This window comes from Calonectris borealis, chromosome 3, assembly GCF_964195595.1.
Source record: "Calonectris borealis chromosome 3, bCalBor7.hap1.2, whole genome shotgun sequence".
Taxonomy (NCBI): domain Eukaryota; kingdom Metazoa; phylum Chordata; class Aves; order Procellariiformes; family Procellariidae; genus Calonectris; species Calonectris borealis.
Window position 1 is genome coordinate 23,526,896 of NC_134314.1, and position 14,038 is coordinate 23,540,933.

Sequence of the window (14,038 nt, forward strand, 5' to 3'; positions counted from 1 at the left end):
CCATGAAAGAAGCTCATTCTCAGCTGCTGAGAACATCTTACGTTTCTCCCAACCATCCCTAGCAATATGTTTTGAGAAACTTAATTTTTATTTTAATTTGTTCTCCATTTCTAATATTAATTGTCACCTTATACTGTTGTCATTATTGCGTAGTACTGCAACTTGTAAAATACCTGAATGTCTCCACTTGGATGAAGCTGAAAACAGGAAAATAGCTGGTCACTTTCTATCTTATTTACTGCTTATGGACTGCGTATTCCAAGAAGTCATTTAAGCTGTTGAGAACCTTGTCAATATGATGGATTTGCTGTCATTTTACTGAAATCCCCAAAGATTACTGACCGAGGCCACAGAAATGTTCCCGTTTCTGCCCACCACTGCCAAGCAGCAATTGTAAGGTCCTTGACTTCATCTCAGATAGTTTTCATAGGAACTGTTTGAAACTCTCTACAAATACAACTGAAAGATCGTCTGAGGTGGTAATCTGGGCTCAAACCCTTGGAAGAGACCCACATCTAAGCCAGCCACTGACTAACCTGACAATCATCATTTTGCCTGCTGGTAAAGTCCCTAGTTTCTATTCAGGTGAGACTACCTGGAGCTAAAAAAAACTCAAAAATGATAAGCATATATTCCATAAGACAGACACAGGATTTTCCTTTGATTCCTGAAGAGGCACCGGACTTACCTGTGTGAGAAAGGAGAAAGAAGGACTAGAGATTCTGGGTAAACCTGAAACACCAGTTAGACTAACCTTCATGACTACAGCTGTGAAGCAAGAGCCTAACTACTAAGGCAGAATAACTTGTTCCAGTGAACATTGTTAAGACATGTAGCTTGGTGAGGGAGGAACAAAAAGGTTCAACTGCAAACCCAAGCTTGTATCATCACCTCATGCTAGTTACCTGAAGCCAACCAGAAGCAACCGAGGAACTTGCATCCGGGACTGGATACAGTCGGTATTATTCTTTTTTATTATTCCTATGGGGTAGAAGAAGTGGTTATAGTGTCACTGGTGATGCTGGGCACTAGGAGGTGAAAATGCTCAGGGAGGAGCATAACGAGGCATTGACTGGCCATTATTTTGATGAAATATATTTAAGCAGTGATTCAAGAGACATGTTTACGGTACATGGAACAAAAAGAGAAGCTTGCAAAATGGAAAGAGAATAAGGCTTTGGAGTGAGGTGTGAACTTAAGGAGACAAAGAAGAGCTGAAGCAGCAACATCTTATGCATTGCAGATTAATTGCAGGGCTAATGGGAGACAGATGTTGAGATTTAGAGAAATTCTTGAGAGAAATGGTTGGACCAAGCAAGAGAGAGCTTGAGAGCATCTTGTATCAAAATAGAAATAAATTAGGATTAGAAGAAAAAAGGGTAGGATATCTTGCCTTAAATGGAAGTAAAAGAATGAGAAGGGAGGAAATACTGAAGGAATAATTTCCCAAAGGCTGTACTTGGTGAGGTCCAATTAAGCAGTGGTCAGGGAACGGCCAGACGTCACAGGGTCAGCATGGGTATGATAAACATCCTGAACTGTGCCTACACCCAATAGAGCTTTTTTAGCGAGACTGGGATATACGGCACTACTCAACAGCGGTCGTATACCTCCAGCATTTTCATAAAATGTTCACATAGTAAAGAGAAATGGGGAATAATCTTGAGAGGGACTCAGCAAAGAATCTCCAGTTCTTCTACATTATTTGAATTATCTGGAAAGATTCAAGCAGGCAGAAACAGCCAGTTTCATTGCTGCTATTTTTCCCACAACTGGTAGCTCAAAGTCTGGATGCTTAGCAAATCTGAATGTTTTTAAATTTTGACAATATCAAGTGCTTCAAGGCAACTATTGTCACTATCTGTTCTGGAGCATAAGGAGTTGATTGACTTATTTAAAACTGACCATAAGTGAAATAGAACAAGAGTTTGTAGAAACTAGTGCTGATCTCCAAGTACTGATGAAAGCAAACCAGCCTGGATAGATGAATATGTCATGCAATGTAAAAACTTTCTGAATCCTTGGCACACATGAATGCCTTGTAATACAGGTTTTCTGAAAGAAGGCGAGTAAGCTTCCTATTAGCTGAGAGGAAAAATGCCTTAAACAAGCATGTTCAAAGTGCTCCTTGGAATAACTGTAGTTTGCATGTAGGAATACTGCATAAGTACTAGTTGGACAAGAATCAGGAGATCTTTGAGAGTATGTGGAAAACATTAACAAAGCGAGATTACACATTTAGTATTGCCACAGAGTTTCTTGAGGCGGGCATGTAGTAATCCTCCCACAGACTTGAAGCAAACCTCCCACAATTAGTAGTAAAGCTCCCATAGATTTGAACGCAGACTGCAGATTAGTAGGTGGTAAAGGATCAAATTCAGTTTAAAAAAAGAATTCAAGAAGCATGTCACTGGAAAGATACGATTACGTGACAGGTCAGCACAAGTTGTGCGTATATGCATGGATCTGTGTCTGTAAATGTGCAAGCTTTTCTAGAACTTTGGGAAGAGAGGGCTAAAGCCTTTTGAGAAGTCAACGAGGTCTTGACTTTTGAAGTAGCTGTAGACTTTTCATCCTCTATTGGGAAGATTACCAGCTCAGGTTTTATTTATACTTATAGGACTTAGTTCAACATACAGTACCACTGACTACAAGTTTTTGGTACTCTGGAATTAAAAAATGAATTAAGATAACCTAAGGCAGTAACTTCAGTTCCTTCATACTCAGAGGATGAAAGCGCGCTATAAAATGATCAGAGAACAGCCTCATCAGGCAGGATTCCTTCAATCTCCATCCCTCTGCTGCTGCCACAGATAATTTCTGGCCACTTGGCCATTACGCCATGTCTCCTGCAGATAGAAAACTCCCCCCTGTTGCCACAGCAAAAGGCAGAATTCAGGGTGGCTTATTCTGGACTTTTCTGCCCCTACATGTCCAAGGCAAATCTTTACAGGATAAACCGTTGTCTGCAATGGATGGATTAATTTGACAATGGGATCGAAACTCCTTTCTCAACTCACCCCTAAAACACATTTCTCAACTCACTGCCAATGGCAACAGAAGCACCAGTTGGCTATATTCTATATTCCCACCACACATACACACAAGCACTCACACATATCCTATAATAGTCATCCTGCAACCTCTGCACAAACTGTAGGCTCCCCTCTCACTGAAGGTCTCACTGGTTGGCCTTGTGTCCTCCATACACACCTCCTAAGCCTCTGCCTTTAAGGTGTTCTCACACCACTGAGAAGGTACTAGTCTGCCTCTGGAAGTACAGGGAGCAGGAGAAGGACTTGGGATTGCGGCACTCCGATTTGCGGAATGAAGAAAAAAAAAGTGATAAAACTAAAGACATTTTTAACTATCATCAGCTATCTGTATATTAGTAAATACAACAGAGGAGCTACTGATTCATTACTGCATGCAACATTTGATTATTAGTATGCTACCTGGAAGAAGTTTGGCCTGTGCCAATTAGTACTTTTCTAGGTGGTTCCTGGGTCCCATTTCAAGCAGGAGTCTGGTCAAAATTACTTTCTGAAGCCAACATTTCTATGGATGTTTTGGGAGATAGAGTGTGCCAAAATCATACTCAATGGGCAGCTGGGATGTAGCCACCCTGTTTCAAAGTAAAAGGCAGCCCCTACGTGGGGGGCTGTACAGATGTAGCCATTGAGGCAACAAAATGCAGATATTGTAAAGTGAAAAAAACCCACATTCAGTTCTTGAATGCAGGCAAGCACTACCGAACCAGTATAAAGAGGCTCTTAGCTACAAGGGGTTGATCATCCAGGCTGCAGGCAGGGCTCCCTGCCTGGAGGTGCTCTTTGCTCTTCCAGCTGTGGCATTCTGAACATGCCGAGAAAGTCTTCCAAAATCGAGACAGTGCAGATAGTCAGGAAATTCAGCTTTGGACAGGGGATGCTGTAGCATCCAGCCAGAATGGCTGTAAAGGGGAGAACTGAATATGACATAATATGGAAGGTGAGCCTCACTGCAGGAAGAACTATTTTGAAATACTTGAAGTGATCATAATTACCATAATGAGGCACCTATTAAAAAGTTGTCACTAAGTACGGTTGTAGTATCAGTAGATTCAGAAAGTAATGCTAAATTATTACATCATGGCTATGGCTGGTAGTAATTAAAAAATGAGATTTTGCTTGAGAAGGCAAGGAAGGCAGCGAAAAGAAAGAAAATCCCCAAGAAAGACAACAGCCAATCCTGTTTTTTACAGTACGATCACAGTTCCTTATATGTAAGTAAAAAAATTTCCTGCCTCAAGGTGTTACAATTTAAAGGAATTCTTTAAAGACAGCTATGGGAAAAATAAAATTAGGGGAAGCTAAAACACATGCCCTTGGTGCATCAGGCCCATCATGTTACTTGGACAGCAATTTCTTCCAACAATAGCTCACCCAGCTTTTGCTTGTTCAGCTTTCTCATCCTTTCCATGTTACCCAGGACAGGTCTGGCATCTGTTAGGGAACAGAGGTTATTAAATGAACATCCACCACCAGCTAAGAAGCACTTCCCAGGTGACAGCTCCCCCTATTCTTCTACCTGGCATCTCTCAGGCCCTATAGCCCTTTTTCCCCTTCAGAGTTCGTAAACGGCTCTGACCATATCCAAAGCTTTGCAAACAACTTACTCTCGCTTTTGTGCAAAGATGAATCCTTCTGTCTACAAGACCAACTAGCTAGCCCGGTCGTTAGGATCTCTGTCACTTGATCATGACTGTGCTCTTTGCAGGAAATAAGTATTTTGGCTGAAATTTCTTGCCCTGCATTGACTGCTGAGCCTGGGCCTGCTGGGCAGAGGTGAGGTTACTGGCAGTGAAGTGGCAGGTGTGCTCCGGCGTGTGACTCACCGCGGTGGCACGCAGGCAGTGTCTGGGTGTGTGGGCAAGGCTTCACCAAACCCCCGTGTCCCTTGGGGCTGTCTGTAGAGGAGCTCGGAGGGAAGGCGTAATGCCTCACACCCAGCACGTTAAAAGCAGACACAAGCAGTAGATTTTGTTCCCAGACGTTCCCCATCAACAGCTGAGGCTGGCCGGCCGTATCTAAACTACTGAGGTGGCATACCAACAGATCTGACTTTTCACAGAGCTTCGGGGGGGTCCGTCGGGGACGGGTTATCACATTAGCAATGAAAAGCAAACGCACAACCCCCCCCTGCCCAGTTATCCTGTTACTGTGGTGGGACCCAGTTTTCCACAGGGAATGGCGGCACTTCCCTCTCCCCCACTGGAAACCAAGCACCCGTCAGACTTCCAGGGCTGATTTCCCCGCTCAGGTCTCTCACCACAAATAGATCCAGCTTAGGATTTCAGCTGCTCTAGGCCAATCCTTTGTGTAAGAGAAGTTGTGGCTTGACTTTATTTTATTTTTTGGTCGCTTTTTGGTGGAATCACCTGGTCCATTATGGGACTGAGATTTTCCCCGGTGACACCTGCCGTCACTGCCAGTCACGCGTGTCGAAGCCAAACCAAATCCCGGGCGCAGGGCTGAAGCCCGGCGTGGTTTCAGTGGACCTCACCGGTGATGCTCGCAAGATCCCGCCAGGCTGAGTCACTGGGATGACAGCATCAATTTTCACAAGTATGGAGAGAATCATGTAGCAGAACTCTGTGACATCCATTTAATAATTTGCTGCCTTTAATGAAATTGGATAATTACCGGTAAAGGTACTGGCTATGGAATCACTGCTACTTCTTTTTTTTTTTTTTTAATTGTTGAACAGGCATCTGTTAAACATTATGAACTTCTCAGTGGTGGTGATGAGCCTGCTGTCAGGTGAAGAAGAACACCTTTTAAACAAGGCTCCCCTCTGGCGCGGCACCGCCATGCCGAGGGACCGGGCCCGCTGCCTGGCGCCCTGCCGCTGCCTCCCGCCCCGTCCCACCGAGCTCCCGGGGCGCCTGCCGCCGCCCCCCCCCGCCCAATGGTATAGCCGCGCCCTTCCCCCGAGGCGCCGGGTGGTTCGTGCCGCCGGCCCAGCGCGCAGGGGGCGGTGGCGGCGTGTGGCGCATGCGCGGGGGGGGATGTATGGCGGCTGCCCAGCTGAGGGCCGTTGTTGTGCGAGCTGTGGCGGGTCGGGCCTCCCGGGTGGGGTCGGACCGGGCGCTCCCGGGAGGCCGGTGAGGGCGGCTTGCCGCCCGGGGCAGTCCCGGAGCCAGGAAGGGCCGGCCCGCCATCGCGGGTAGCGCTGTGGGTAAGGAGCGGCGGGTGAGAACGAGGTCTGTGCGCCGGAGCCGGCCCCCCAGGTCTGCGGTGAGGTGCTCGGCGGCCGCGGGGACAGGGCGGGAGGGGACGGACGGGGACGGGATGCTGCCAGTGTTTGTGTGGAGCGGGCGGAGAGGCAGTGGCGGTCCTGCTGGAGCCAGGGATTGCCGCAGTGGGTCGCGCTACTCAGGGCCTGTTCGTGCCATCGGGTTAGTGTGTTTTCCCCCGGGAGATGGGGGGGGCTGCTGAGAATCTCCCTTCGAATCCGTCTTGCTCGGTGCGGGGCCGTGGGGCGGGTGTTGGGCCCTCGGACCGGGGCTGACAGTCCCGTCCCCTGCCTTGGAGGGGGGCATCTGCGAGCAAAGGCCAGGGTGAGCAGTGCCCTACAGGATCTGGGTTGTCGTGGTGGCATTTGCTGCATGGTGAAGCAAGGCGGGAGCATTTCACCAGGCGCTTTGTACTCGGTGGTCGTTGTGGCTTTTTCATCTAGCTCCCACCAAATTCCCAAACGCATTGTGGTTCTGAGCATTTACAAGCTGCAGTGGGTCTAGTGGTCATGCTGATATCGCCTAAATCGTTCATAAAATGAGCTGTTCAAATATTTCAGTATTATCTGGCTTTTCCCTCCCCACAAATCTTTGTTTTTGAACTACGTGTGTTGTTCAGGAAGTTTCAGCTAACTTGAGGCACTTACCGCTGGGCTGTTCAGTTAATTACATTAATGTTGTTAATAATATATATTAATGTTGCTTGTCTGCATTCCATACTCTTCTTACATTTTTGGAATATGTTTTCTGTTGGAAAGTGATTTAATGTTCAGAAACTGATTGCCAAGTCTTGTTTTGAGATACGATCTTGAAAGCCCTTTTCTGTGTAAGTGGTTCCGCTTCCTGGACTAAGTTTTTGTAGTTTTATGTCCCGGATCTGTATTTGAGATTCTGAATTGCACCCAAAGCCATAGAGAGTGGTGGAAAATCAGTGAGGGAAGAGCAGGGGAGTAGGAAAATAACTGCACACTGCTGTTGAAGTACAAGTTTCATAAGTAAGAAAACTGTATTTGCTTCTTGTATTTTTTCTTCCTCTTTCTTGCCTTCCTACTTTGCCCTCTTCAGCTTTTGTTTCAGTGCACTATTTTGTACTAGTACAGATTTTGCAGGCCAACTGTTAATCTTAAACACATTGCTTAAGTTTTTTTGTCTGTCTGTCTACCTGTCTTTGGGATTACTGTGCCTAATGGCAACAGTACCAAAGTCGTAACTGCAGTGGAAGCGAGTTCTCTGTGGTTTAGAAGATGCATATATGGATGACTTAAAAATTCACTTAATTTTTTTCTCCTTGTTCCAGATGGAAAAGAAGAGTTCATGGTTTCTGGTTTGCATAATAGCAGAGGCTGAATACGCGTAAAGGAGACTATAGTGCGGGTGAGAAGTGTCAAGCCCCTTGCAAGGCTTTGCTCTGTAAAAAAGAAATGAATCCTACAAATGATCCAGTGTTTGGGACCATTTTTGACTGGGACTATCTCTTATGGGAAGTTCGTTTGACATTTTTAGCTGCTGGTTTTTTAATCTACTTGGGAGTATTTCTTCTGTCTCACTGGTTGTCTTCATGGATAAGTACCACTTATCGTGCCTTGTATGCAAAGGAGAAGGTGTTTTGGAATATGGCAGTCACACGTGGTGTGTTTGGACTTCAGAGTTGCATTGCTGGGTTATGGGCTTTGCTCATAGATCCTGTTTTTCATGCTGACAAAGTGTATTCACAGCAAAAGTGGAGTTGGTTTAACTGTTTAATAGCTGCTGGATTTTTCTTGCTTGAAAACGTAGCTGTTCACGTATCCAACATTATTTTTAGAACATTTGATGTGTTCTTGGTAGTTCATCACTTGCTTGCTTTTGGTGGCTTGGCTGGTCTAGTAATTAATGTGAAATCTGGACATTACCTGCCTTTGATGGGAATGTTGCTGGAAATGAGTACTCCCTCAACGTGCATTTCCTGGATGCTTCTAAAGGTAAGAACATGATAATTTTCAAATTATGTTTGTAACAGTTTTCATGCATCTCACTTGTCCATAGGTAATCTGTGTGGTTTGTCTAGATAGATGAACGCAGTTTTGCTAAAAAGCTAACAGATATCCATATTATTGTGATACCTGCTTTGGCGTGATGATATTTCTGTAGTCCTCCATATAGGTTTCTGTGTGATGCTGTGTGCATGTGGACAGTGAGATAGTGTAGATTCATTCTGAGTTTGGAATGCCGTATATATGTGGAATAACATAGCTCTACGTGGAAAAAATGCCTGAGAGCATTTGTGTATGTGAAAGCTGGATATCTGCATTAGTTCTACAGATTCCTCAGTTCCTTATCTTGAAATAACAATCTCACTTCTGCGTACTTTTTGTTCTTGTTTTTCTAGGCTGGCTGTGCTAATACCTTTTTCTGGAAGGCAAACCAGTGGGTGATGATCCACCTGTTTCACTGCCGCATGATTCTTACTTACCACATGTGGTGGGTGTGTATTTTCAATTGGAATTCTGTGATGGAAAACCTGGGACTTCTTCATTTTATTGTTTTATTCTCGGGCTTATTTGCCGTTACACTAATACTTAACCCATACTGGACATACAAAAAAACCCAGCAACTCCTCAGACCAACTGACTGGAACTTTGAAAATAAAGCAATGGAAAATGGAAAATCAAATGGTGAAACACATCAAAAGAAGAGGATATAACACTGAAACAGCTGCTTCCTAGTAGGATAGGGGAAGAATACAATGCGGAGTAATGCTTTGTCCATGAACTAGAAGCTTTTGCAAGAAGCTAATTAACACAGTGATTCCTTGCTGGTAGTATTCTATATGCATCAGAAGTGTTTAAAAGCATTGTTTGTGTTTCATATGTGCATACACATAAGATCTTCCACCTCTTAGTTATGAATTATGCCAACAATTTTGTCAGGTTGGACAGTATTTGATGATTTAGTAGCGACATGCTCTCTAATGGTATCCTTTGTCCTAATGTCTAATGGTATTCTTTGTCCTTATGCCTCAAAGTGGCTTTACAGTTAATTTATCTATTAAGCTCAGCTTGAATCAAGTTTAGCTTGAATTCTATTTCACATATGTTGGAGATACTGGTACTGGAAATTATGTTAAGTTGTTTATTAAGATCAATTATGACCCAAGTTAGGTATGCATGGGTACCTAGTTCCTGTGTGCCATTAAATCATTCCAAGTGGCTGAATTGGTCAGTGGTAGAATGCAGTCATGGCTGGGTTTGGGGGGGGGGGGGTTGGTTGGTATTGGGTTGTTTTTTGTTTTTTTTTTTCCCCTTGAGGAAGTGCACTTGAGGAAGATAATTGTTTGAACGTTCACTGTCAAAGTGAGTTGTAGTTTCCAGGTTGCCCTCAGTATGGGAGGAGTTCATATCCACCACAAACATGCATGTGGGGATGCAGGCATTCGTTTACTGGTGATCTAGCTAGGTAATCATAGTGGTCCCTTCTGGGGAACACTATGAAATCAATGAAATATAAGAGGCAACACTAGAACATTTGATGCGTTTCATCCTTGAAAAGATTGCTGGTTGATTGGTAAAATTATTTTCTTTGTAGGTCCCACATGAGCAGTCATGCAATTAGTTCCACTAGTGCTCCTGTTATGGTTCCTTTTATTTTTGGAAATTCTCTTAGTTATAGAGGGTTTTAGAATCTGAGGTGACTCCTCTGTGGAGGAAAGCCCGTATCACCTCCTTTAGGAATTCAGTTGTGCTTTTAGTATTTTTATTTCACTTCGAAGAACATGCAAAGTGACGCTAACAATCCTTTGCACTTTATCTGCCACATCACTAAATCTTTCCTTGACCTAAGGAATACCGTGGCTTCTTAGATAGGGACTTGGCAAATTGTGGTGGATGTTCTCCCACTAATAGTATTGGTCTGACGGTTCCTGGGTGAAATGTTGGAGAGCGGATGAAGGGATAAAGATGACGGTAGAAGAGAGTGACGCCTAGTGGCAGGAGAATGACAAAGATATTAATTAATTTTGGCGCACTGAACTAGTGAGATAAAAAGCCCGTCATTTGGAACTTTGTTGTATAGTGTGACGTAACTGCTACACAGATTATTTTCCAAAGCAAGAAGACTAGGCAAGCCCAAGCTGTGAAGAATTTTAGGTCAAGGCATGTGTTAGAGGCTTTGTGTACTGATCTGTGGTGGAGCATACTGTTTTAAATGTGTACGGGAAGCACTGTTTGGTGTAAACAACCGCACTTTATTCATTTTTGGTGGGAATGTCTTTGATTTTGTTCTGAGTGAAGGGAGGAAGCTAGTGGTCAGGTTGCTGTGTTCCCTAATAGACTCTGTGTGAGCGCAGAGTTGAAGAGCTGCTCTATAAGGGAGACGAAACCTTTTACTATTAGGTCACAAATGTATACCCAGACCTTGTTGATGAAGTGGTGAATATCTGAAATTGCCTGTTCAAAATTACGCTGAGAGAGGGTCATAGTAATTTTACACAGCAACCCTATATATTGTCCTGCTGATACTCAATAGAGAAAATCTAAATTTTTTGCTACCTTCTGATTTCTAAGCAGGCCAGAATGAGGTGGCAGTGTTTTGGCAGTGTGGCCTGTCTAGTCATCATCCTATAGAAAAAAGGGTTCTCTAAAGCTGGAAATTGGATACCTTTCCTGAGGGGTTGTGTGTGAGAGAGTAATATTAAAAGTGCTTTAGAAGAAAGCAGCAGGATGGATTCCACAGAAACAGAACCCAAATATGTGATCCAAATGTGTATCTTGCAGAATCCAAACCTCACTTGCAGGAGTTCCAGGGGGGGAAGGCGGAGGATAAGTCGCCAGATATCAAAATGATGGTGTGCTCTATGCAGCTTAAAACGTAAAGGTTTGGATTCGATAAAACAAGGTAATAGTTATAAAAATCCCAGCTACAGAATTCTGAAGAATCCTAACAGAAAATAGAAACATCAGAAGAGAAGTAAGTTTGGGCCAAGTATGTAATTCTTATAGTAGCTGGCTAAAGGAGGTGAAGTTTCTATGTGCTAAAATAAAAGAATATGGAGGCTTGGGGTTAGTAATGAATTTGGGGCTGAAAAAAGAGATTAGGTGTGGTCCAAGCAGACAGGTGGATAGTTATGTCAGTGGCACCAGACTTATAAATTTTAATATTTTGTATTATTAATTTGTGTAATGTTATGAAGTGGATTTTAAATCTTTCATTAAAGGTATTTTTTATCATAATAAGACAATCTTTTTAGTATGCATCTTAGCGTGAGTTTTTTCACACAAAGACTGTTACGGCATATCTCGAAAACCTTTTGCATGTCTTAACTATATAATTGATAATACCTAAGAGCACCTGTTAACCTAAACATTGCTAGACCTGCTAGAATAAGAGAGCTATGCAATAAAGCAAATAACAGCACTCATTTTATTTCTGGTTGGTTTGAGGGGTGAGGGGATTTTACAGTCCAGCTAGAAATATAACAGGACATGAAAATACAGACAACCTTTCATCTTCATCTTGATGGCCTAGAGTTGGAGTTACCAGTTCTGTTACACAGAGCCTCTTTTTTTATACTCGAGAGTTTTCTTCACTGCCTTTTGGCTGCTCCCTTCAAGAGGATTTTCTGGTTTATGATTGTGGATGTCTCATTGCTGTGAAACAAGACTGAAAAAGTTCTCTGAGGGTTTTGGTGTCTAATTACTCTTATAACTAAGTGCTGCTTTTCAAGCCAAAGGTAGACTAGCCATAGTTTGTTTATAAATTTTGTTAATGTGAAACTAATCCCAGTCCTGTTGGGCCTCTTATAAGGTCCATCTGCAATCCAATGTAGAAAAATTCACAATCAGCTTCAGTAGTGGCTGGATCAGGTCACAGGGTGTGCTGCTGCCATGATTTGGAAAACTCTTGCATAATATGTTTTTGGATGAATTTTTTGTTTGCCTAGGTGACTATTAGAGACTTCTTCCTGCTTTCTTGTTGGACAAGCTTATTCAAGGAGTACTGTTTGTGTCACCTTTCTGGCTGGCTGTTTTTTTTAAAAAGCTTCAAACAAACAAACCCCAAACAAACAACAAACTATGATGGGGTGGGGGTGTTTGGTCTTTTTTTTTTTTAAAAAAAAGAAAAGTGTCTGATCTAAGACACCCTGGTCAGGCATCTGGTTCTTACTGTCTTCATACAGCATTACTAAATCACAGTTTGCGTTTGCCTCCATTTGTGTCCTGTCTTATGTTTTTTTCCAAAACCTGTCATCGTTTACCCTCCCACTCACCAATTTTTCTGTAAGATTTGCTCTTACTTGCAGTACTGGTCATGATCTTGCAGCAGTCACATTACCAGAGTGATGTCTTTGTCTGTTAGTTTTCAGCACGTACTCTTGGTCCCTTCTTCCACTAAATACCCATGTCCAAACCTTTCAGAGTTTTTTGCTTTTTCCTGATAACACTGATTAAATATTGATGTCATGTACAGTTATAAGACACCTTTCTTAACCTCAGGGAGACTCCCACTTAAAGTGAATTAGAAGTGTTAAGCAAATTCAAGTCTGCTCTTGTACAATTTAATGTTTGTTGAATGGTATAGCATCTTTACACTGTGTACATAAATAAAAGTATTTTATTGGATAATTGTCTACCGTGAGTTTCATTTACTGATGAAAATAATGCCTATTTTTTTTTACTTGCTATTTGTACCTTAAACAGTTTTTGCAGTGCATGCACTAAAAAGATAACTTGTTTATTTTGAAATACTCTGTTAAACTTGACAAAGGTAATGTCATATCCATGGAAATAGCTAAAATAGCTATAAAACCTTGTAAACTAATGTCCCTTCACCAACATTAAACATGCTCATGTTAATAATATGTTAAATTATATGACTAAAACACTAGAAGCTGTGCTATATGTAAGTATGTATTAAAAACGGTTAAAAAACATCACTTGGAAATGACCCTTCTGGCTTGTGTATTTGAAGTGTGCAGTCTATTTTTGCATTAGGCTCTAAGTGTGAAGACACTTCATGGTTTAGTATAAGCCACCTTAATTTAAAAAAAAAAATTGTCTCTTTGCTAAATAACAAAATACAATTTTAAGCATTAAATGTGTGGTGCTTTGCAGGAACTAATTCCTGATGCTTTTTAGCATTAGTGAGTTAAAGGAAAATAGCGACATTACTGGCATTTTAATTATTCTTATAAGAATGCACTGTGTAAGCAACTGGCTGGCAGAATTTTGCTAGTTGCCTCTGCAGTGAAGTCCACGAGATTAATTGAAGCAGAAGTAAGACGTTCATGTGTAAAGCTCCACTGACTGTGGAATGTCTGTGGGTACAGACTGGGATGAGAAGAACAATGCATAATAGTACTTTTATGCACAAAGTCCTTTTTTTTGTAAACAGTCTGTATAAAAGGAATTCAAATGTTATTAATGTTTTGCTATTCAGATGTTTTAAATTAATAGGTAAATATATTTCACTTAGTAGTTCCTACCATATTCCCAGAAAAGTATTAGAGCACACTTATGCTGACAGTGTTACTTAGCGATTACCATCTTTTGATCTTGTGTCATGGCACTGCTATTTGAGTTGATAATTTGGATCAAAAAATAAGTGATGGTCATTAATAAGTTGTGCCTGTTGCTTTAGTTGTCAGCTCCCAGATGGGTTTCCAGTGTTGGAAGAGACATTGCATCCTCTGGATGTCATTGACTAATTAGTGTGTTCTGCTAGCGGTAGTGTCACAGAGCAGAAACAAGTGTTCTTGCATCCCATTGTGCCTTCCTGTTTTCCCTA

At 42.4% G+C, this 14,038-nt stretch overlaps 1 protein-coding gene across 2 annotated transcripts; it reads left to right on the forward strand.

The window, feature by feature from the left end:
• Positions 1-5,618: 5,618 nt before the first annotated feature.
• CLN8 (CLN8 transmembrane ER and ERGIC protein) lies at positions 5,619-12,876 on the forward strand. 2 transcript variants are annotated; one of them, XM_075145180.1, is made up of 3 exons: positions 5,619-6,271; positions 7,575-8,238; positions 8,646-12,876. In XM_075145180.1, the coding sequence occupies exons 2-3, from the start codon at positions 7,699-7,701 to the stop codon at positions 8,958-8,960; spliced, it is 855 nt and encodes a 284-aa protein (XP_075001281.1). In that variant the 5' UTR covers positions 5,619-6,271; positions 7,575-7,698; the 3' UTR covers positions 8,961-12,876. The 2 variants fall into 2 exon arrangements, with proteins under 2 accessions (XP_075001281.1, XP_075001282.1); XM_075145181.1 differs by having other exon boundaries at positions 5,619-6,244.
• The last annotated feature ends 1,162 nt before the right edge of the window (positions 12,877-14,038 follow it).

Coding starts and splice junctions, on each gene's coding strand:
- CLN8 (XM_075145180.1), top strand. CDS start 7,699: ATGAATCCTACAAATGATCCAGTGTTTGGGACCATTTTTGACTGGGAC. Junction 8,239..8,645: donor TTTCCTGGATGCTTCTAAAG/GTAAGAACATGA, acceptor TTGTTTTTCTAG/GCTGGCTGTGCTAATACCTT.